Source organism: Schistocerca americana, chromosome 4 (genome assembly GCF_021461395.2).
Source record: "Schistocerca americana isolate TAMUIC-IGC-003095 chromosome 4, iqSchAmer2.1, whole genome shotgun sequence".
In the NCBI taxonomy this organism is placed as follows: Eukaryota; Metazoa; Arthropoda; class Insecta; order Orthoptera; family Acrididae; genus Schistocerca; species Schistocerca americana.
Window position 1 is genome coordinate 301,154,614 of NC_060122.1, and position 24,814 is coordinate 301,179,427.

Sequence of the window (24,814 nt, forward strand, 5' to 3'; positions counted from 1 at the left end):
CAGTTCTAAAAATTGGTGTTGTGAAATCTGTGTATAAAAACAGAAATAAGGAAGATTTCTCCAACTATAGACCAACATCATTAATTCCCACCTTTAGTACGGTATTCCAAAATGTCCTATCCCATCTAAGTACCTTCTTCACAAACCACAAACTGCAAATACACAGTTCTGCCATGAAGTATATTGTCTGTTGGACAAGTGGATGCCAACTACAGACATCTTTTTAGACATGACAAAAGCTTTCGACATAGTAAAACGTAGGTTAGTTCTAAAAAAAAACCGAAGTCTTATTGTATCAGAGGGTCATCCAGGCATCTTGTAGCCATTTGCCTGTTGAATCATAATCTATGCACTACAAAGATGTATGAATTAGTTGTTTAAATGATAAACTTTTGTTTCACCAGTGAAACAATCATACAAGGTTTACCTCCCTTTCTCTTCCTCACATACTGTATTTTAACAACATTGTACATCCCATTAACTCCCATATAATAAGCTATGTGGATGACTCCTCAATCATATTCTGTCATAGAGAATGTAAAGGACTAGAATCCTTTACTACTAGTGGTGTAACAGAAGTGACGAAAAACTTCTGTGATCGATGCATCAAGGTGAATGTCACCAAATCTCAATTAGTGGCATTTAAATAATGGACAGTTCTCACCATACCAATGTAGATTATGTATTTAATACCTTGGGAAACAGAAAATGACAGCTGCAAATCTCTGGGCATGTATGTTCATGAGAATTTGCAATGGACAAACCTCATTAATTTTGTATGTGAAAATTCATTAGTGGCTCATATCTCCATAGCCAGATCACTAAGATAGCTTCTAGCCAAACATTAAAAATATTTTACTATAAAATGATTTAATTTACCCCTTTCTACATTATGGGATTGAATGACAAGGGTGTGCAACTGACATCCACTTAAAAATAATATTGGTGTTATTGAAAAGAACAATAAGACCTATGCATGGGATAAGTCATGATGGAGAATCAGATTGTGAAATGTTTGTGCAGCATAAATACCTAACAATATATTCTTTATGCATATTTCAATTAGTCACATTTTTTATGAAACAACCATGTTTTCTAGTGCAGTGATGTACATGATCACAATTCCAGAACAAAATTTAATGTAACTACGTACTTCCAGAAAAGACCAACATTAAAATTAATGTATTAAAGCCTATACATCAAGGGTTTGATTTGGTTTAACTAACCACCAAACTCTTGAATAATGTGTAAAGGGCACGATTTTAATGCAGAATCTTTTCTGACAGAAAAATGTTTACATTCATTCAATTAATTTTAAGACACTGCTTATGATATGAACCAGTATTGTATCAGCTGTAAAGCAATAAATGTTTGATAAAAATAAGATAATACAGTTGTAGTATGTAACATATTTTCTAAGTGTAATTATTATCACATTTTCATTATTATCATATTATTATTTCTAATTTTTGCAAAAGCTATAATTGTGATGGCTTCAAGCAAATAAAATTTAAATAAATAAATAAATACTCAGCACCATCATGCAACCCCCACCTGCCCCCATTCCCCGTCCCCTCTCTCCAACACCCACAACCTTCAGTTTTAACAGTGCAAAGCTTGTCATCTCTATGTACATGCTGTTTATAACACAGTTAAGTGATTACTCATCAGTTCAACAAAATCTACTTCAGGAGGAAGACTACTGTGAGAAGATAAACATTTGTCATATGTCTTACTCAGTTGATGCAGTTCTCTGCCCAGTCCATTACTGCTTCTTGGTGTTCTGTGCAGTATGTTTGTGCAAAGTCACGTGCCATATAACAGAACTCTGTATCTGGTGGTGCAGGTGACCTGTTGCAGAATTCCTAGCCAACCATGCAGCTATAACTTGGTTATGGCTACTTTGTAATTGTGGGGCTTTCTTCTTCTTAGTGTCTGTTGCTGTTACCTAATCATAGTTGGAGTGTGCTGTACATGTTCTAGTTCTATCTTAGGCTTCTCTTCCTTCAGTTTCTTAGATAACTTGACATATCAGTTTTCCTGTGTGTAAATGAAGTTATCATGAAAGGTCTTCTTTCTGTTAATCTTTCTGTTGGCAACCATTTACCAGTCCCTCTACTGATAAGTGCATGTCCTTACCCTTAGTGGTTCTTTCCTTCCTCCAGTTACATACAGAGTTTCTTAATTTTCTCTTCCTACTTCTGTGTCAATCTAGTTCTGTGATATATTTTACAAATGTGAGTTCTCTTGTCTTTTTACTATCCATTATAGTCATCACTGGTGATATAATATTCTATAAGAAAACTGCAAGGACAATAATTAGTTGACTGGGCCAGCTGAACAATGTGTTGGTGTACTAGAACTACTGTTGACATTGTCAGAAAATTAGTGTCTTCTGATTTTTTGTAATTCTGTGTGCCACAATTTGCATAAAAAGTCATGCAGTTTTGATAAGCTAATAACCACCTTACAAATTGTGAATTATTCCTAAGTATATACAGTGCACATGGAATTATTATGAAGGTACATATTGTATTACCATTACTGATTATTGTTTCTTTTTCAGAAATATTTTACAAAAGGCTTGTGAGCTGAATATTTCTTCACTTGCTCTATGTGTAGTGAACTCTGTTAGAAGAAACTACCCACCTGATGAAGGAGCTCATATAGCAATACGTAAGTCTTTTTTTTTTTAATATTAAACACATTATTTTACTTTTTTGTTCTGATAATTACATCTTCAAATGCATATTCTGTAAATACCACAACAAAGTACACCCTTCAGTGTTCTCAAACCTGTTAAAAACATATGTAGGACCATACATCTAATACATTAACTATTTTTAGACCACCTTCTTTTTCACTACAGGTTGGTCTGTCTAATCCCAGGATCTTGGAGACCTGCCCTTCTTTTTATGTTTCCTCAACACACTCTTCTGACCTCACCAATGAAGGAACTATTAGTTTCAAAAGCTTGGTGGTCTCTCTCTCTCTCTCTCTCTCTCTCTCTCTATCTATCTATCTATCTCTGTGTGTGTGTGTGTGTGTGTGTGTGTGTGTGTGTGTGTGTGTGTTGGAAGTGCTTCACATTTCATCTCCTGTAGATAAGTATTGATCAGCAATACATTAACTATCAATAATGATTAACATAACTGTCGTGTATGCACCTTGAATAATACCCTTCTGAAGTGGGCTTTTATGATTATGTGCAATAGTAAATGTTCTAGAAAAAAAGAATGCTTTTCTAATAGCACTTCCAAATTGCTGTTTATACAGTATAATAATTTGTAATTCCCTACATGCAAAATGAAATTAAAGGTTCTTTTGAATAATTATTTGGAAACCTATAATACTAGATATATTCTGGTCAAAAGAAATATTGGGCATTCGCAACTGCTGACTCGAGAGATTCCAACAGTTTACAGAACACATACCTGATACATTAAACCTTCAGTTTGTATTTTAATGTGTATTACATCTTTTTTTTTCACCTAGTATCCCCTGCTCAAGACACTTCCATGTACTTTGCTGTCTCTGACAGAATTAAAGTGTCATTAACAAACCAGAAAGTTTTTATTTGTCCTCTCTTACATGTTCCAAATTTCTCCTTGCATTCCTTCACAGCTTGCTCAATGTACAAATTGAATTACAGTGGGGATAGGCTACAACACTGTTTCACGCTCTTCTCATCCACTGCTTCTCTTGTGTGCCCTTTGATGTTATCTGACTTCTATGCAAGTTGTAAATAACATTCGCTCCCTGTACTTTACCCATGCTACTTTCAGAAATTTAAAGAATGTATTCCAGTCAAACTTGTCTAAAGCTTTCACTAAAACTCTAAATGCTGTATATAAATGTAGGTTTGCCTTTCTTTAACCTATCTTCTAAGGTAAGTCTTAGGGTCAGTACTGCCTGGTTTGTTCCAATATTTTCTCTGAAATCTTCTCTGTAATCTTCCCCAAGGTCAGCTTCTGCCAGACAGAAAACCTGTGAATAATTTGTGTTAGTATTACGCAACCTTGATTTATTAAACTGATAGTTCATTAATATTCAAAACTGTCAGTACCTCCTTTCTTTGGAGCTTAAATTATTACATTATTCTTGAAGTCCGAGGGTATTTTCCTGTCTCATATATCTTGCACAGCATGTTGGCCTCCCCCCCCCCTCACACACACAAACACACACACACACACACACACACACTCACACTCACTGGAAGCGAGCCTGACGACTGTGCATCAGGAGGTGGCCTGATGATGATACCTGTTACTGAAACATGTACCCAGTAGGCAAAAACAAAATTCAACTACCGGGTAAAGCAAATATTTTTTTTCTTTTTGTAACTTGTTTTGGATTGCTTTTCATCTCCTCCCACCCCTCCCCTTCATCATATGTTTCAGTGGAATATGTCATTGCAGATACTCTAAAGAACAGTAATATGGAGGTCAGCCAGAAAGTATGTTCTAGAAACATAAAAAAGAAAAAACACTCATAGCAGTAACAATGAAATTTATTGTACACTTCATCTGACATACTGTATTTTCCATACTGTAAGATGCACTTTTTTGTTCAAAAAATTATCTCCAAACTGAGGTGCATCTTATACTCGAAATTAATATAAAAATGTCCAGTATTCGATTTAAAATCCCTGCCAGTCTTAAAAATGGCTGCAGGAAACCTTTCTCTATCTGGTAATATTGGATTCAACTGGCAGCAGCAGTGGACCGATGTGATAAACATGAGTGTGTGGATTTACAAGCTTGCTAGCACCTAACACTGACTCCCTCCCGCCCCACCATCACAAACGCAGAACACATATGATGCATTAGTGCAGTATGTGGTGCCAGTGAACTAGAATTGAAAGTGATATGTGTTAATGGTAACAGTAAATTTTTTGTTAGTAGCTAGTTTCATAAAGGAAGAAAATATGATGTGGGCTATAAATTGAAACTAATAACATACACAGAAATATACAGAAACAGAACAGCTGGGCAGCATTTCAGCCTTCCACTAGCAGAAAAAATGATTCGCAATTGGTGGTCTAGTAAAGAAGAACTGAAAAAAATGAGGAAGACTAAATGTGCAAATAGAGTACTGAATGCAAAATGGCCAAAACTAGAAGCTGACATTGTGAAATGGATTCGAGGACACCATCAATATGGCATTGGAATTAATACAAAGATGATTCAAATCTAATCTAGTGCTACAGTGGAACACATCAGACTTTAAGGGTGGAGTTGGTTGGTGCTGCAGGTTTATGAAATGTCATGGGCTTATCATTTGAATCAAAACCAAAATATCTCAGAAAGTACCATAAGAGTTCAAAGAGAAAATATTATCTTTCCATTACTTTAATATTCAGCATTGAAAGTAAACCAGTGTAGAATTAAGCAAATAGCAAATATGGATGAAACTCCTTTGACATTGGATGTGGTGAGTAACAAAACTGATGCCATGAAAGGTACTAAAACTGTATCTATAAAAACAAGTGGACATGAAAAAATGCATTACACTGCTGTCCTTTCGTGTTGTGCTGATGATACTAAATTTAATCCAGTGATCATTTTGAAGCACAAAACAATGTCAAAACCTTCTGAAATACCACCAGTTGGTTTTGTTCATGTACATCAGAATGGTTGGATGGATGAGGCTGTTATGAAATTATGGATTAACAGAGTGTGGGAGGGAAGGAAAGATGCTTTATTGAAGAAGAGTTTTCTTCTTGTACTAGATCAGTTTAGTAGTCATCTGAAAAATTCTGTGAAACAGAAATCGAGACATGGAAATGCAGAACTTACTGTTATTCTGGGATAACTTACTTCTCAACTGCAACCTCTTGATACCATGATAAATAAACCTTTTAAAATGTACTTGAGAGAGGAATGGAACAAGTGGATGATAGATGAAACCTGACATAAATTCAAGCTGAAGGGAGCTCTAAAATGACCTATAACCAAACAAGTGTGTCAGTGGATAAACCAGTCATGGTCTAGAGTGAGAGAAGACATTATTGTTAAATCTTACAGAAAGTGCGGCATCACTAACACTCTCGATGCCAATGAAGACTATCTTATATGTGAAGAGGACAATGATGATAGTAAAGAGGAGGAAGAAGAAGAAGAAGAAGAAGAAAGTTTAGATGACTATTTTAATGGATTTTAAAGGTCATTTCGGTTTTATAAACCAATTTCTTTTACTGTGGCTTTGCAGTCTGGTAGTAAAAATGTTACTTTTTACAACAACAAAAAAGTCGTAAAAATTAAGAGGGGTCTCATAGCCAGTGGCATCTTATAGTCCATAAAATGCGGTAACTGTTCCACTGGGCAATGAAAATGATAGTGTTTGCTGACTCACTTACCATGCCAACACTGACAGAGAGAAAGGGAGGAGGAGGACAGGGGTGGGGTGGGAGAGGACTGCAATTACAATTAGTTTCAAAGTATTAATGAGAGTGGGAAAAAATTAGCATAGTGTAATATGTCCAAAAGTCTAAGAACAAACATGTAATATACCAATAATGCTTCTTGTTGAGTACTTTACGCAGATATAAATTTTGTAGTAAATCTTGAGTCTTTAAATAAAGATTTCACCTGCTGTATGTGAAGATTCTGTGACCACATTATTGAAATTTTCCTCTAATTGGCTGGACGTGACAGTACCAGTGTCCTGTCAGTTTTTATGTCACTACTTTTAAGTCCAACTTTTGTTACATTCTTACCAACTTTTTGATGTATTAGAACATCATGATTCCAATACTCCTTCCAAAAAAATTAAAAGTGTGTATATATTTAGGCCTAGTCTTCCACAGTTACTTTTTTATGCATCATTGTGTCAGATGCATCAAAATTTTTAACAAAAGATTCTCAGATGTTTCTTGCTGATATATTTTGTGGTGGATAGATAATTTATACTGGGAAACCCATTTTCTTCTGTAATCTGTCTACAGTCTACAAAGGCTTGGGCTTATTTGTCTTAATGATATCTAACAGTTCTTACTTTGTCTTTTCTTCTGTCACTGAGGTATTACTTTCCTCCAGCACAACAATGTATTTTAAATTTGGGAATCATGATTTGGAGCATTATTTTCTTGAACTATATGATATGGAATGTTGTCAAGTACAACAGTGCATCTCTATGGGTGGCTTGAGTACGACATTCTTGCACTCACTTAATGTAATTTGTACTGTTCATTTCATAAGTTTTTTTTAACAGAGTGATGAGGCCCTTCCATTTCTCTTCTGCACAAGTTTCCCCTTCTCGGATTTTATAACTAGTAGTGATTCCTTTGGAGATGTGTCCTTTCTACTTACATAACAAAAAAACAATTAGTAGACACTCTGCAGCACATAAGAACAATAGATACTTTTCTGAAATATAGACTGTACCTACCACTCGTGGAAGAGCACATGATTTCTTCCTTAGCACTTGACAGCTTGTGTGGCTAGTGTCAGTATTTCATGCCAACAAAGATATTTCAGTTGGGTGAAAAAATAAAATCAAAAATAAAAAATAAAATCCGTCATGCAGGGAACACACAGAGATTCAGAAAAAAGTTAAAATCTCTGATAGCCACATTATGGCAAAAGGAATGGTAAGGAAAACATTATAATTGTTTCCAGAATGAATTTTTAACTTTTCAGCAGAATGTGCACTGATTTTAAACTTTCTGGCAGATTAAAACTTTGTCCCAGACTGGGACTTGAATGTGGAACCTTTACCTTTCACAAGCAAGTGCTATACAGGCTGAGCTATCCGGGAATGACTCATGGCCTGCCCTCACAGCTTTACTTCCACCAATTCATATTTTTTCTCTTACCTTCCAAGCTTCAACCATTGTGTAGCTCATAGCAGTTGTAAATAACAAAACAAATACTATAGTGAAACATACCATAGTTTTTATTTTATATAGTTCCATAAATTTTACAGATTCAGAAATGAATGTTTGCTGTAATGTGTTGTCATTTAGAAAAGAAATCACCATATGAGTCTTACATATATCAATGATTATGGCCCTGACTGTCCTTATGGCTGTATCCCCCCTGCCGCCATTCTCCCACCCTCAATCTCCACCCTAACCTTCCTTCTCTTCAACCAAATGAACTAGAGTTCTCCAATTATCACTGTCTATGAGACATTAAACACTGACATTCTTATATGCTCATAAGGAGTCTTAGCACCTTAAAAAAGGAAACCACAGTTTTATGTAGATTTATGGACGTATCTAAAACACATTTATCTTTTGTTTACAAAAATTTCAGAGACAGTTTATTTCTGCTTTTGAAAAGTCTGTACCCTTGAATACAGTCTTTTCTTTTATTATGTTTTTCCTGAGGTCAAAAGGGAACCTTGTGTGTATTATTCCCAGGCAACCTTTGACATTACTTGCTTACTGTGGATATTAATATTTTTGTGTTTCTTGCAGCTGTTTTGGTTGTTTTGAAAATTTTGGAACATAGTTTTAATTTATGAGAAGGAGAATTGCTGCTCACTGCTACTCACACACTGCTTTCAGTTGCCTGAGACTGCAGTTATGTGTTGGAATATAGTTTGTTACGCATGTTACTTTATTTGCATTTTTTTCTTGATGACATGACAAACTCATCATTTGATACTGCAGGTGCACATAATCTATGCATAAATCATCATATCAGATATGTTTGACATCTGCTGCCTTAGCTTTAATTACTGCCCAGTTCAGTCTCTCTGGAAGCTGTTTGCTTAAAATAGCATTCACGTTGACTGGAAAGGGCATAGTAATGAATTTCCCTGTTCATAAATTGGCATTAAAACTCAATGGAACATCCACACAGAGAGATTAGACAACACACAGTGCTTTAGAAAAATTTGTTTGGTATATTACTTTTTATATGTAATCACATACTAGACTTTTCATCATGTAAGTGAGGTTATTGAAGTTCATTAAACAAATCAGCAAGACGCATGAAGTATGTACTGAGAGAATGAAGAGTATTCTTCACTCTTTGTATATATACTATTCACTTGACTTAGTTGGAATAATACCTTTCTCTTAAAATAATGCTACTGTCTCACACTTGATCTCAAGACGTTGCTTGTCTTACAGGTACAGTGCGCCGCTTCTTAGAAAAACACCACAGCTCTCTGGAAACTGTAATTTTTGCTGTGGAGAACACAGACCTCGGAATTTATGAGGTTCTGCTCCCTCTCTACTTCCCACGATCCCTCCAAGAAGAGGAGAATGCTTTATGGCAACTGCCATCTGATGTTGGTGGATTGTATGGAGAACCTGTATATCCAGACAGGCAGATACGCATCATTGACAATCCACAACATTCACTGGATCGTAAGTAGTTTCCAAAAATGTAACCTAGTCTCTCTGTTTAACATACACAGTTCTTGACTCAGGACTGATTTTTTTTCAAGTCAAAGCTTTTGGAACAATAACAACAACTCTAATGAGGTTCTGTTAAGTTTTACATAACAGTTATCTTTCATTCAAGAAGACATTTTTCAATTTTTCTCATACGAGATTTGTTGTCTTAATATGCAAAAATGAAGAAAGGCAACCATTCATCACAGATGATTGATGTGTGGTATAAAGACTCACATAACAGAACAGCAACTAATGAGCTTACAAACTACCAATCTTTTTAGAGTGTAAATACTCACAGACACCCAAATGCATCCACTAATGATCTTGACAGCAGCAACTGCATGTGAGTGGTTGTTCATGCCGACAGGAGTGCAGGAGTGGTAGAAAAGGAAATGCATAAGGGAACAGGAAAGTAGTAAGATGTATGGTTTAAAGTAGGGGTTGGAAGTTAATCAGAGAAATAATCAAGTGGGGTTTGGGGAGGAGGGGGAGGGGGGGGGGGTGTTCTCAACAAAAGTACCAAACTGGGAAGTGAAAGTGAAAGCAGAGAGGAGAGGATGGAAGGGGGAGGGTGGGGGGAGGGGGATTATATACAAGGAGATGCAGTAAGTAAAGCTTTGAATGGCATCAAGTGGAGTAGTATAAAATGACAGGTACCAGGGTACGCAGGGCACTATGCATTGGCTAAAGCAATGTGGTCATGTACATACAGAACTAAAGATGCATGTACACTGGCTACAGGCAGTGTCTTACAAAGTTGACACTCTGAGTGGTTTGGAGCACTGTCATATTAAACAACTCTATCCATGTGTACTGACTGCAGAGCTGTCAGTGACACAGACAGACCTGGAACGTCCGCCCTTAACACTCTCTCATCGCCAGGGGTATAATTTGTGCTCCAGGATGCCATTGGCAGTTCCCGTGGGAGCAGGCATTAGGTGGAGGTCTCTTGGCCATTGTCGCACATGCCACCACTTCACAGTGTGTTGTCAGACATCCCAAGTTCCTCCTAGCTGCCAGCAGGCTTAAAGAGTCGGTACACCAACTGTGCCACTGGTTTACCTTCCAAAGCATCATCTGGATTGCTTCCAGTCCTCTTTGTCCATTATAGGATGAAGGATCTGGTATCACAGCATGGCAATTTTGAAAGCCTACCAGAGAGCATGAAACTTTATGATGGCTGGTAATGGCACTGATACATTTTTGAGTGCTACATTTTTGTTGCAGTATTGGCCACAAAGCCATGCCTGTCTTACTGGCTACTTACTAATTAATGCTTGTGGTCACACTATAAAGCAGCTCTGTCATCAGTTGTGGTTTCACTGTGTTCTTGTATTGTCACTACTCACTATTGTTTTGGTCTGATGAGGATTTGCTATACACTAAGTTTTCACATTTGGACACTTGTTCAGGTTTGTTATTCTGTTGTGCTGCCTCCATTGTCCATTTTCCTCTTGTTGTTGTTCTTTCATCCACACTTTGACACTCACCGTTGATGGCCACTGGATGGTCAGCCAGTTTCAATAGATTATCAAATAAATCTCAGCTTTGTCATATTCTGGTCACAGTAAGCACCTTTTGTGTCCATTCATTCATATAGCTCTTTAGTGATTCATAAAATGAAGATGAGATGCAGATTAAGAAAATTACACCGATTACTACAGTAAAATGATGTCTCATCTTATAGATAAACTGATGGAAAAAAATAGCAACACAAGGAAAGTAGAGTAATGAAATTTTGGGAATATGTTTGTCTGGGTAATATTTTTAAGTGACTAAATCTCCAAGATCACATGTTAATGTAAGTGCAAGATAAGCCACTGCAAATTTGAAATACTGGTACATTAATAACAGGTTGTTGAATGCAAGCATACAAAAGTGCATGCATTGTGGTGTACAGGTGCTGAATGTCAGTTTGTGGGATTCAGTTCCGTGCCTGTTAGACTTGGTCAGTCAATAACGGGATTGTTAATACTATTTTTGGTTGACACTGGATTTGTCATCTGATGACATCCCTTATGTGTTTGATTGGTGATGGATCTGGTGATCGAACAGGCCAAGTCAACACGTCAGCACTCTGGTATGTGGGCAAGTGTTATCATGTTGGAAAGCACCCTCTGGAATGCTGTTCATGAATGGAACACAACAGGTCAAATAAACAGATTTACATACAGTTTTGCAGTCAGTGTGCATGTAATAACCATGAGAGTGCTCCTGCTTGCATATGAAATTGCACTCCATGCCATAACTCCAGGTGTAGGTCCAATGTCTCTAGCATGCAGACAGGTTGGTTGCAGGTCCTCAACTGGCCTCCTCCTAACTAACATGTGGCCATCACTGGTGTCAATAGCTTTCATCAGAAAAAAACGTATACCTCGACCCTGCCCTCCAATGAGCTCTCACTTGACACAATTGATGTCACTAATGGTGGTGGTTTGGGATCAGTGGAATCCTTCCTTTAGTGCAGTTGCCCTGAAGTGTGACTGTGAATGGTGCTTGCACACTTGCAATGTTCTTCAGGGGCCCTGGAAAAAATTTCTGTCCTGAGGAACCTGCAATTCTTCGAAAGTTGTAGAGCATGGAAATCAGTAATGGCCCAGGCCTTCTCCTCCAAAGGGCAGGAGCCCACAGATGATGTCGTGTGTCCAAGGAATTTGATCTCTGGAACACTAAAGACACACTTCTCCAGCATCTGACTCAGAGCTGTCCTTGAAGTAACCAATCTGTAACAGTTTGTTGTGTCACTGTGGTCCCAACTGCTGCTCAAATTGGTGCTGCAGATTCAATACAAGGTGCCAGAGCCATGCGCCAAACACTCTTGGTAGCGCCATGTGGCCATCCAGAGTCTGGTCTGCTTGCGACCGTACATTCTCAGGACCACCATTGCCAACAGTCCTGTACAGGGCAAAATTCCTGCCAAGCCTTTCTGAAATATCTCAGAAGGAACTACCAGCTTCTCATAGCCCTATTACCTGACCTCACTCAGTGAGGAGCTGATAATGGTGTTTTTCTCAACTAACATCAACTCGCCATATCCAACTTCAGAGGTAACTGACATTCACGACGTTACTGCATGTATTAAAAGTGAACATGATTTGTGTCCTCATAGGGGTGCTGTGTTAGCACCACTGTTTTGTGCCTGGCATGAAATTTGAATAGATATCATCTTCGAAATTTAGAAACACACCCACCAACTTTCGTCTATGTTGCACAACCCCTTCTTGGTGCTGTGATTTTTTTTCCATCACTGTAGTTATAAACACGGTGGGGTTCTTAATATTGTCCATGTGCCAGATCAATACATGAAAGCCTGAAAAAGGTAGTAGTTAAGACAGAATATGTTTAATGTTTTAAATAAAATATTTTAATGGAATTTAAAGAGTGTACACTGAACATAATCTGAAACATTCAACATTACCTTCTCCTCTCCTACCCCCTCTTACTTTGCAGGTTTCGCAACCCCCTCCAACCTGTAATTAGTTTGTTTTCATGATGTAATCCACAGTGATTTACTAACTGACAAAGTAGTATAATCTTGTGATCTTACTTTGTATACCTCAAATACAGAAAAGTGTATTTGACTTTAAGACAAACAGAAAAATCTCTATAATTGCTTTTGAAATTGTTAGTTTCTTCCTTAGCAAGGAAAGAGGGATATGAAACTTCCCAGCAGATTAAAACTGTGTGCCAGACTGAGATGAGACTCGCACTCATTCTGGAAAAAAGGATAGCTTGGGGAAGATTAGAAAGGAGAGGCAAGCCGTTCAAGACTCCACGTTGAGCAGTCTTTGACCTGCTGACTTCAAGTTCCAAACCACCATTATATTTAGTTCATTGAAGTGCATTCATAATACAGTGTCTGCTGATCCTAATTCCTTCTGTGGAATGTGATGAATTATGTACAAAAACCCTGCTAAACAAACTCTTGTGTAATGTAGCTTTGGCATGACACTGAGAAATTCTTTTGTTGGACATTACTTTAGTCGTAATCCATGAAGCTTGTAGAGGGAACTTACTGAAGCATGTGAAATAAATTTAGAATGAACATAAAATTTTATTTTTTCAAAGCAATCCATCATTTTTGCCATCCAGGAAATGGGCTGCTACCTTTAGTGTAGTTGCCCTGAAGTGTGACCGTGAGTGGTGCTTGCACACTTGCAGTGTTCTTCAGGGGCTCTGGAAAAACTTTGCTGTCGTGAGGAACCTGCAGTTCTTCAAAAGTTGTAGAGCATGGGAAATCAGCAATGGCCCAGATCTTCTCATCCAAATGGCAGGAGCCCACAGATGATGTTGTGCATCCAAGGAATTTGATCTCTGGAACACCAAAGACACACTTCTCCAGCTTGACAACAACTTCTGCCTCTTGAAGGCAGGAAAATACCTTCCAGGGGTGCGGGGAGGGCTGCATGAGATTGCATGAGTAGATAAGGATATCCTCCACAAAAGCAAAACAACCGAAGGTGCCACATAGGCCACTACCAAGAAGATGTTGCCAGGTCTGGGTAGTGTTGCAGAGCCCGAACAGAATAAATATGCATTCGTAAAGACCAAAGGAGGTGACTGTTCCATCTTCTCCAAGTCCTGCAGGGTGAGTGGAATCTGCATAAATTCTTTTGCCAGTCTGCTTGTCTGCAGATGGTTGCATCAGATGGACTTTCAATGTAGCTGTGCAGAAGAGGCTCTGGGTAGTGGTCAGGAACCATCTTGGCATTGAGGGCTGGAAACTTACTGCACAGGTACCGTCCCATCTTTTTTGGTATGAGGTGTAGGGTAGAGGCTCATGCACTCTTCAAGGGACAGAGGACACTGGCAGTGATCACTACCTCAATTTAAGTCTGCACAGATCTTCACTTGCCCTTTGAAAGGCAGCAGGGCTGGCAGAAAACAAGGGGGCCCATTCTTGTTGTAGTGTAGTGCAATGTATCTTGGTGCACTTTCCAGAGGGCACTGGAAGGGGGGCTGGGAACAAGGAGAGTAAATTGGGCAAAGAGGTCAGTAAAGGGGCTGGAATATGACAATGCCTTGATGGCAAAATGGGTAGCGTTGCGGACCTAAAAGAAATGTAACGGCGGGACATGCCATCAATGATGGAGTGATTCGACTGGGCAAGGAGAAGGATGTAGTAGGTGATGAAGTTAGCGCTGGGGATAGCATCTGTAACATTGGCCATTGTAAAGGCCCATGCACAATCTGTGCCAAGGCCAAGGTTGATGGACCGGATGTAGGAGAAGTAAGTTGTGAGGAAGTTGTGTGTGTGGGGGTCGGGAAGGTGGGGAGGAGTGAGGGGGGGGGGGGGCAGAGGAGGATAACAATTTGGAGTGATAGTTGAGAAATCAGAACCATTGTCAAGCAGGTAGGCTGTTGTGGAGGTGAGGTTGTGATAGTCATGCACAGACAGACACTGAGAAATAGCAGAGCAGCTGGGCACACCTACTGCCGATGTTAGGGAACCATGCACACGGTGCCCGGCAGTTCGCGGCATCATTGCTGAAGCACTGATGATACCAGAAAACATCACCAACACCCCGAGTATGGCAGTTACCACTAGCTGTTAGAGGGGAGTGAGCACCTATGGGGGTAGGTGCATTGGCAGCCGTAAGCATCACAGGACAGGGACGGGGATGGTCGCAACGCAGATAAAAGAGGTTAAATGTGCTCCAGTGCAGATGTGAGCTTGTTTATCTCGCCAGATATGTGAGTTATGAGCTGCACTACATTTGTGCAGGGTTCATGGGACATAGAGGACAGGAGTACTAGGGATTCCGGTAATTTCAGAAACAACCAGTTTTTGGTTATATTGTTTTTTTTTTTTTTTTTTTTTTTTTTTTTCCCCAACAGGAGTTTAACCAGACTGTTAAAACTGCTCAAAGTAACTGGTTTCTGAAATTACTGATTTTCGGTTTATAAATGTAGAAATTGAACAAGGATTGAAAAATTTCTCTCCCTAACCTTCAAGACAAATAGAATCAAAATATTAAATTAAATAGGTAAATACAACAAAACATAGTCTCTCCACCATTTGCTGCTTTTCTCAAAATTTGATAAGTGGTTATATACTACAAAACATCACCAGTATTCGCTTACAGATTCTAATTTTTTTGTTACGCTGCATGAATATCGTGTTATAATTGAAAAACATACCACTATTTAGGCAGTTTGGATATTCAGTGGTAAATGGTGAAAACTGAGGTTGGGGAACTCTTTTTTTTTCATGTTAATTTGTCTGTTTTCAAGGGCTGCAAGGAGATGAAGGAATATTGTGTAGACACAGGCAGCAGATCAGCTACTTTGCATTTTTATCATAAACTTTGAATGAATTCTCAAGTTTGAAGTTTTCCCCTCATGTGATGTCATAAGTTTGTCGTGGCTCCTCGTTTTTTTATCTTTTAAAGCAAATGAAGCATTGTACTTTATTCATACCACATTTGGTAAAATACTTCCAGACTAGGGGTGGTCCCCTTCTGTAATGTAACTGATGTCCGATGAAGACAGCGAGAAACTTCCATGTTGATGATATAGGGCAAGTCTTGCACACTGCATGCACAGGCATTCCATCTAACAGGCCCCAGCACATGTTAACAGTTACAGTATTCTCTCAGAAACACTGTACCATTTCTTATGGCACACATTGGTTGCATGTATCAAAATAGTTGTTGTTGTTCTTGTTGTTGTTGTTTTTGTTGTTGTTGTGGTCTTCAGTCCTGAGACTGGTTTGATGCAGCTCTCCATGCTACTCTATCCTGTGCAAGCTTCTTCATCTCCCAGTACCTACTGCAACCTACATCCTTCTGAATCTGCTTAGTGTATTCATCTCTTGGTCTCCCTCTACGATTTTTACCCTCCACGCTGCCCTCCAATACTAAATTTGTGATCCCTTGATGCCTCAGAACATGTCCTACCAACCGATCCGTTCTTCTAGTCAAGTTGTGCCACAAACTCCTCTTCTCCCCAATCCTATTCAGAACCTCCTCATTAGTTATGCGATCTACCCATCTAATCTTCAGCATTCTTCTGTAGCACCACATTTCGAAAGCTTCTATTCTCTTCTTGTCCAAACTAGTTATCATCCATGTTTCACTTCCATAAATGGCTACACTCCATACATATACCGTATTTACTCGAATCTAAGCCACACTTTTTTTCCGGTTTTCGTAATCCAAAAAACCGCCTGCGGCTTAGAATCGAGTGGAAAGTAAGCGGAAATTCTGAAAAATGTTGGTAGGTGCCGCCACAACTAACTTCTGCCATCGAATATATGTAGCACTACAACAGGCATGGCTTGCAGGCACAAAGATAAATACTGGCGCCAAAACCTCTTCGTCAGTAAATAAATTTAAAAAAAAGTAGAAAACGAGCTTTTTTCTCCGCCCCGAGTTTCGACCATTGCACTTTCATACATTATCCAACAAAGTAAATAGAAATTTCGTATTGTTCATCTTCTAGCAGCATTTCAATGTACTATGAAAATCTGACTGGCAAGACTGGAGTGTTTGTCAATATGGGAAACTTTACGTCCTGAATTTTTTCCTACCTGTGAGAAGAGATGGTTGCTACTAGGAACTTTTATGAATTGTGAATCACATGCAGTATTCTCTTCACCATAAGGATAATACGAATATAAACATTTTGCCATGTATTCTTTCGTGTTTGATGCTGTCTCATTTAAATCCTGTCTGCCTAATAAACTACGAAACTAGAGCGAGAGCACAGCAAACGCGGAAGAATACACAACTCATGTCATGTTTATATTCGTATTATTCTTATGCCCAATAGTGATACAGTCAGAAATGAAGCATGGCAATTGACTAGATTTTTAAATCTAAGATGACTCTAATTTCTGTGCAGAATATAATGTACTAAAGAGGCGTCTGCAAAGATTTTCAAACGGAGAAAAATGTTCGCTAAACTCTCGTTCAGAACATCTTCCATCATATGCAGTCTATCAGTCTATTATTTGGTTCTTGTTGATCATTATCAAAGAAAGCAGCAGTGCAAGTGACCGCGCACAAGAGCAAGCCATTATCAGAATGCGACAAACAATGCGTGACACAGTACAGTAATGCATTTTCAGCTTAGAGTGACGTAAACACATAACGGCACTTATCAGATAAAAAAAAATAAGCAATCAATTCAAACCAGACGAAGCACGTGAAAAAGGAAGGGTACCCGTATAAATACGGACGGAGTGCCTGACACATAGCAATGGCTTCCTGGTAAAGCTTAACTGCTAAGCTTACGACTCGAACCAAACTACTGTAGCTGTATCGTCATTCGTTCGACCTCAATTGTGTCTCGTATCATAATGGACCAACTTAGTTTCGATTTGGAGGTGCAGCCTAAAACTTTTATCTCCCCTTGAATTTCGAGTCTCAAATTTCAGGTGCGGCTTAGAATCGGGAAAATTTTTTTCCTTGATTTCGAGTCTCATTTTTCAGGTGCGGCTTAGATTCGAGTGTGGCTTAGATTCGAGTAAATATGGTACTTTCATAAACGACTTCCTGACACTTAAATCTATACCCGATGTTAACAAATTTCTCTTATTCAGAAACGCTTTCCTTGCCATTGCCAGTCTACATTTTATTTCCTCTCTACTTCGACAATCATCAGTTATTTTTCTCCCGAATAGCAAAACTCATTTACTACTTTAAGCATCTCATTTCCTAATCTAATTCCCTCAGCATCACCTGACTTAATTAGACTACATTCCATTATCCTCGTTTTGATTTTGTTGATGTTCATCTTATACCCTCTTTTCAAGACACTGTCCATTCCGTTCAACTGCTCTTCCAAGTCCTTTGCTGTCTCTGACAGAATTACAATGTCATCGGCAAATCTCAACGTTTTTATTTCTTCTCCATGGATTTTAATACCTACTCCAAATTTTTCTTTTGTTTCCTTTACTGCTTGCTCATTATACAGATTGAATAGCATCGGGGAGAGGCTACAACCCTGTCTCACTCCCTTCCCAACCACTGCTTCCCTTTCATACCCCTCGACTCTTATAACTGCCATCTGGTTTCTGTACAAATTGTAAATAGCCTTTCGCTCCCTGTATTTTACTCCTGCCACCTTCAGAATTTGAAAGAGAGTATTCCAGTCAACATTGTCAAAAGCTTTCTCTAAGTCTACAAATGCTAGAAACGTTGGTTTGCCTTTTCTTAATCTAGCTTCTAAAATAAGTCATAGGGTCAGTATTGCCTCACATGTCCCCATATTTCTATGGAATCCAAACTGATCTTCCCCAAGGTCGGCTTCTACCAGTTTTTCCATTCATCTGTAAAGAATTCGCATTAGTATTTTGCAGCCGTGACTTATTAAACTGATAGTTCAGTAATTTTCACATCTGTCAAGGCCTCCCTTCTTTGGGATTGGAATTATTATATTCTTCTTGAAGTCTGAGGGTATTTCGCCTGTCTCATACATTTTGCTCACCAGATGGTAGAGTTTTGTCAGGACTGGCTCTCCCAAGGCTGTCAGAAGTTCTAATGGAATGTTTTCTACTCCCGGGGCCTTGTTGTGACTCAGGTCTTTCAGTGCTCTGTCAAACTCTTCACGCAGTATCAAAATAATACTGATTGCTTATCCCATTTTCTATAATAAGGCAATATTTCAAAGCAATTGACATTTTACAAATAAGAATTACTCATTTTTTAAAAATGATTCATTTAAAACCAAAAGCTTTAGAACTGTTGCTATGACTAATTATATTTTGGTTCTTTTACCTGGTTATTAGTGAATAGTAAAAAAATACCTGTTACAACCAAGGCCAAACAAAAAAAAGCACAGTTATTCAGAACTAAAATACTGGTATCAGTTTTAACTGGTCAATTTTTCCAATCACTAGGGTGTACATATGGGAGACTGTGTGAAGGGGCATCAGGATGGCTGAGTGATGGTGGCAACAGTGGCCCTGTCTGCTATGATATCTGCCATGTTAATGTTCATACAGTCACGCACAGCTAACACTATGTGGACTGTGGCAGGCAGATGTGCAAGCCAATTTGCGAGTAGCAGCATTTTGGGAATGACAGCTGGCAAGTGCGCAGGATTGTGAGGATCACATGTTGACACGTTCCTCTGATAAAAATAGTGCATTTCTGGCATGGCCATGTGTGCTGTTGGCCAGTCTTTCAGGCTATCAAACCTACTGAACTGTGGCAGGCTTGCGATGATATCGCACGCCTCTGCAGTGACCAGAGACTCAAGCCGTGCAATTTTGAGGGCAAATTGTATGGCGTCACTAGTGACTGAGAATCCAGGTCATGATTGGGGGGAGGGGGGGCCGAGCATTTAGGTACTGACTGAGACTGAACTTGAGGGTAGTGGCAGCCAGAATTGGTCTCATCCTGCGACACAGTGCTTCACTCTGTGTTAATGCTGGAATGATGAAGTAGTGTGCTGCACTATGCCCACAGCCCATTTTGGCAGGCACTAGCCAAATGGTGCGGGAGGATGACATTGGCAGTCACTCTTTTCGCACACTTGTAGCCTGGTGTGGTGAGCACTAGCCAGGTTGTGGGCCACTCGAGGCAGCAGCCCACAGTGTGAAGCTTTGAATTAATTGGTGGGGGAGGGGGGGGGGAGGAGGGGGGTCGGCTGGGGTTACCTGTGTGTGATAAAATGGGTTTTGTAAGTGTGGAGGATAAAATGGAAAGGTAAAGCATGGGAACAATGTAACAAAAAGATGTCCAAACACTAAGCATTTCCTTTATTGGAATGTTAACAGGCACAGTTAATTGCAGAATGTGTTTACAAAGATAAGTTGCCACAAAATTTTTGTGAACAAAAAGTCTCAGTTGAGTTTGCCCTGTAATCCTTACCTCTCATGAATGTGTTACCAATTCACATGAGGGGTGCCCAGCATCCATGTGTGGGGAATCAGTTTACACAGTTTGTTTAGACAAGATGAGAAACATCATTAATATTCTTGAGATAAGATAAATGGGGCTAACCCAGCACACAGTGATCAAGGAAATATGCAAATACAAACAAGTGAACTTGGAAGTACCATGAGTGTATCTCAACTAACATGGTGATCAAAGCAAAATACAGTTACAAATAAATGAACTTGCAATACCATGGGTGAAGCTAATCTAATACAGTTGGGGATTTCAGTCTTTAACAGTGTATGAATGGAGCCAAAGTAGTTTGTGTATAGTTCACAAAAAGAGGTGGGATCTGGCTGTCCTCGATATAATTTAATGTGCTCCATGAAGTGGATACTGCATGATCAGACATGAGACCGTAAAGTGGGTGCCAAAGAATGTTGCCCTGAAATATAGTGTCAGTCTTAGTACTAGTTCTCCAAAGGCATGGCGGGGCCTGCAATGCTGTTTGTTTATAGAAACACAAAACCGACTCACCATTTATGTCTTTGTGGGTCACGTGCCATCTAGTATGATTATGGTAAGCCATTAAGTTCTGATTATCAAATAACTTAACATAAACATAACACCAAAAGTCAAAAATTGCTGGACTCATCAAGTGCACAGCTCATCGCCAGTGCAGGAAGTGCTAGAAGCTGGGAATGCTTCTTGTGGCATGCTTTAGGGAAAAACCGCACACACTGCCACAAAGAGGTGCTTCCCAGAGAAAATTCTTGTCCTCAGATGCATACACTTCACCATGTGATTTTTTGCTGGGTGTTGTGTCATCTGCTACAGTGTTAGATTGTCTGTTAGAGCAGATAGGTGATGGGCATGAACCCATAGTAGTGCGTTGCCATATGCCATAGAGGCATAACTTTAACAACAAAGATATGTGTAGTAAGAGCTTGAGCTTTCCATCTGGCTGAATGGCATAGCATAGACTCCTTTGAACTGTGGTGTTGGAGGACACTCCTCAGAGTGCCGTAGGAAACAAAGAGAATGAACTGTATTATAGTTAATAAAATCATATTGCTATTTGGAAGGTCTGATGCTGAAACAAAAACAGCCCTACTGTTGGCGTATTGTTAGAAGGCTTGGTTCACTGGAAAAGACCTTAAGGGTGAGAAAGATGAAAGGCACAGGGAGAGCAGGGTAGCAAAGGATGAGATGGATTGATGGCATCACAGAAGTAATTGATTCCAACCTGGAAAGCCTGTGGCAGATAGTGCAGGATGGAAGAAATTTGTGTGCTTTAGTTCATGGGGTCACAGACACTTGGAACTGACTAAACAATGAGAGAAGGGGAGAGAGAGAGAGAGAGAGAGAGCGAGAGAGAGAGAGAGAGAGAGAGAGAGAGAGGAGCATTTTATAATGTGGACACTTAATGACAGGATACATGAGTAAATTTAAATGCCCCATGTCTGTGTTGCCTATGTTGGGGTTTATGTGAGGAGGAGGGAAGTCATCCATTTTATTTGAAGTTATAAAGTACCTGTTGAATTCTTGACAGATCTGTATGGAGTCTGTAACAGTTTCCCCATCAATTTCTAATTTAGGCTTAAAATGAGTACTTCTCTGCATCTACTTCAGTCTTGACAATCTGTCATATAGTTTTTGATTTTTTATAGTACCTGAGATGAATTTATGGTTTGCCATTTGTTTTGCCTGTTTAATGACTCAATTATTCTAGTATATTTGTTTACATGCACCACAATGTCATGATGGTTTCTTGCTTCCCTGTGCAGTTTCCTCTCTCTAATGCTTGAGATCTTCAGGGCTTCAGTTATCCGTAAGCTTTTTCACACTGTATATGTAATGTTATGTAGGTGACTGTATTCATGAATTATGAACAGTGGATTCTGAATAACAAAGAAGTTTCATTCAGTTTTGAGAAAAATGTATTCATATTTTATTGTTTAAATTTCCTGACTCTCTTCACTATATAGATTTTATCTAAATTTGGCAATGAGAAAAATAGAGCTGAATGGTCAGATACCCGCAAGTCTAAAATGAATTTTCAGTATTCCTAACAAAGTTAGCTATACATGTTGCAGCAGATTCTGTTATTGTTCATTAAAATTTATTATTAGGCCATTTGTAGATAACAAGTCTGTCAGAGAAATGGCATATTTCTCATTAGCTCTTGTATCTATATTGTAGTTGGCACAAACATTTCAGGCTGCAGTCTACTCAGAAAAGTTTAAAGTTTGTCTAGAAATGTACATGTGACAGAAATCCATGGATACAATATATACTAATAATTAATATCCCAAATTCCAAAAGTTCTGGGCAGTAGCTTTCTAATTAAAGTTTCTTGTTCAACCAATTAAAAGTTTGTCTGACTTCAAAGCTTAGTGACTGTTCTACTAGAATGCATCATCTTCTAGAATTGTTTTCTCTGCATAAATGCATTGCTAAATTGCAGCCAGCAAGTGAATTTATCAAGTTGATGTTCTCATTTTTAAGCCAGTAGCTTCTAGAATTCATGTCCTTCAGAAATACTTCCAGTTCATATAGCTGCTCATCATTCCAGTCTTTATCACCATCATGTTACCTGTAAGGCATTTAATATTCTCTGGTAGGTTGTTCATTACATTTGTACCCATGTAACTAACTCCTTTCTGTACTTGAGCTACTACCTACCACTCTGCCCCCCCCCCCCCTCCCCCCCAACCAAAATAAATAATTTATTAACTCATTAGGGAATGTAAAAATGCAAAATATACTAATTTCTTACTTTTTAAATCATTTGTAGCAGTAATCATGTGTACTGCAAAAGTAGCTGAACTAAGGAAATTTAATAGTTGTGAGGTATAGGTTTTCCAATTAAAGTTGTGATCTGTCCGTAGTCCCAAAAATTTACAACTGTCTGTTTTGTGCATTTCAGACTTGGGTAGGTTATTTTTATACCTTGTGGAGGTACGAGAAATAATGAATTGTTTGTATTGACAGTTAGATGCTTATGATATACACTGAAGCACCAAAGAAACTGGTATAGGCATGCATATTCAAATACAGAGATATGAAACAGGCAGAATACAGCACTGTGTTTGTCAATGCCTATATGAGACAACAAATGTCTGGTGCAGTTGCAGGTTATCAAGATTTAAGTGAGTTTGAGCATGCTGTTATAGTTGGTGCATGAGCAATACACACAGCACCTCTGAGGTAGTGAAGAAGTGGAGATTTTACTGTATGTCCATTTCACAGGTGTGCCATGAATATCAGGAATCCGGTAAAACATCAAATTTCCAACATCCCTGCAGCCAGATAAAGATCCTACAAGAATAGGACCAATGACAACTGAAGAGAATCATTCAATGTGACAGAAGTGCAATCCTTCCACAAATTGCTGCTGATTCCAGTGCTGGGCTATCAGCAAGTGTTAGCATGTGAACCATTCAATGAAACACCATCAATATGTGGTTTTGGAGCCAAAGGCCCACTCGTGCACCCTTGACGACTGCATGAAACATAGCTTTATGCCTCGCTTGGGCCTGTCAACACTGACATCGGACTTTTGATGACTGGAAACATGTTGCCTGGTCGGACAAGTCTCGTTTCAAATTGTATCAAGCAGATGGACATATATGGGTTTGGAGACAACCTCATTAACACATGGACCTTGCAGGTCAGCAAGGGACTGTTCAAGCTGGTGGAGGCTCTGTAATGGTGTGGGACACGTGCAGAAGGAGTGATATGGGACATCTGATATGTCAAGATATGACTCTGACAGGTAATACACACATAAGCATCCTGTCTGATTACCTTCATCCATTCATGTTTATTGTGCATTCCAACGGACTTGGGAAAGTCCAGCAGGACAATGTGACTTCCCTTATGTCGAGAATTGCTACAGAGTGGCTCTGGGGACACTCTTCTGAGTCTAAACTCTTCTGCTGACCACCAAATTCCCCAGACACGAACATTATTGAATATATTCGAGATGCCTTCCAACATGCTGTTCTGAAGAGATCTCCACCCCCTCATACTCTTACAGATTTATGGACAGCCCTGCAGGATTCATGGTGTCAGTTCCCTACAGCACTACTTCAGACATTAGTCGAGTCCATGCCATGTCGTGTTGCAGCACTTTTTTGTGCTCACGTGGGTGCTATATGATGTCAGGCAGGTGTACCAGTTGCTTTGGCTCTTAAATGTATTTCTAATCTGGATCTGTGCTTGGACTCTAAGAACCATTGTAACAATCATGCCAAAGAGCACTTACTATTGTCCTTCATATTTGGGTTTCTTGCCATTCCATTTGTGTATGTAGCAGAGGAAGATTACCTCTCAGCAAAATGTCATTAATCCAGTCTTAACCAACTTTTATTCTGTAAGGAACTGTTGTGCACAGCAATGGTAGATTAATTTAAGGAAGCATTGGAACACTGCAATCAGTCACAATCCCTTTGCTTTTTGTTATTCCTGAATATCCATATTTCAGCTGTAAATAGCACTCTTTAGTGCGAAAATACAAGGAATTTACAGATGTATAATTGATTTAGATAAATGAGTAAGTAAAACATCACATTATCGAGTAGCAATAGCAGTGATCCATTCTAGTCAACATACCATTCGTCTGAGTTCCCAT

General features: G+C 39.0%; 1 protein-coding gene and 1 long non-coding RNA gene across 2 annotated transcripts in view; one reads left to right on the forward strand and one right to left on the reverse strand.

The window, feature by feature from the left end:
- Positions 1-1,863, reverse strand: part of LOC124612284 — a 15,122-nt gene extending 13,259 nt beyond the window's left edge. Inside the window, exon 1 of the long non-coding RNA XR_006979521.1 lies at positions 1,737-1,863. This is a non-coding gene — a long non-coding RNA (uncharacterized LOC124612284). The remainder of the gene's footprint in view (positions 1-1,736) is intronic.
- Positions 1-24,814, forward strand: part of LOC124612283 (protein GDAP2 homolog) — a 678,155-nt gene that overhangs the window by 468,820 nt on the left and 184,521 nt on the right. Inside the window, exons 9-10 of the mRNA XM_047140390.1 lie at positions 2,567-2,676; positions 9,083-9,322. Coding sequence (XP_046996346.1) covers positions 2,567-2,676; positions 9,083-9,322 — 350 coding nt within the window. The remainder of the gene's footprint in view (positions 1-2,566; positions 2,677-9,082; positions 9,323-24,814) is intronic.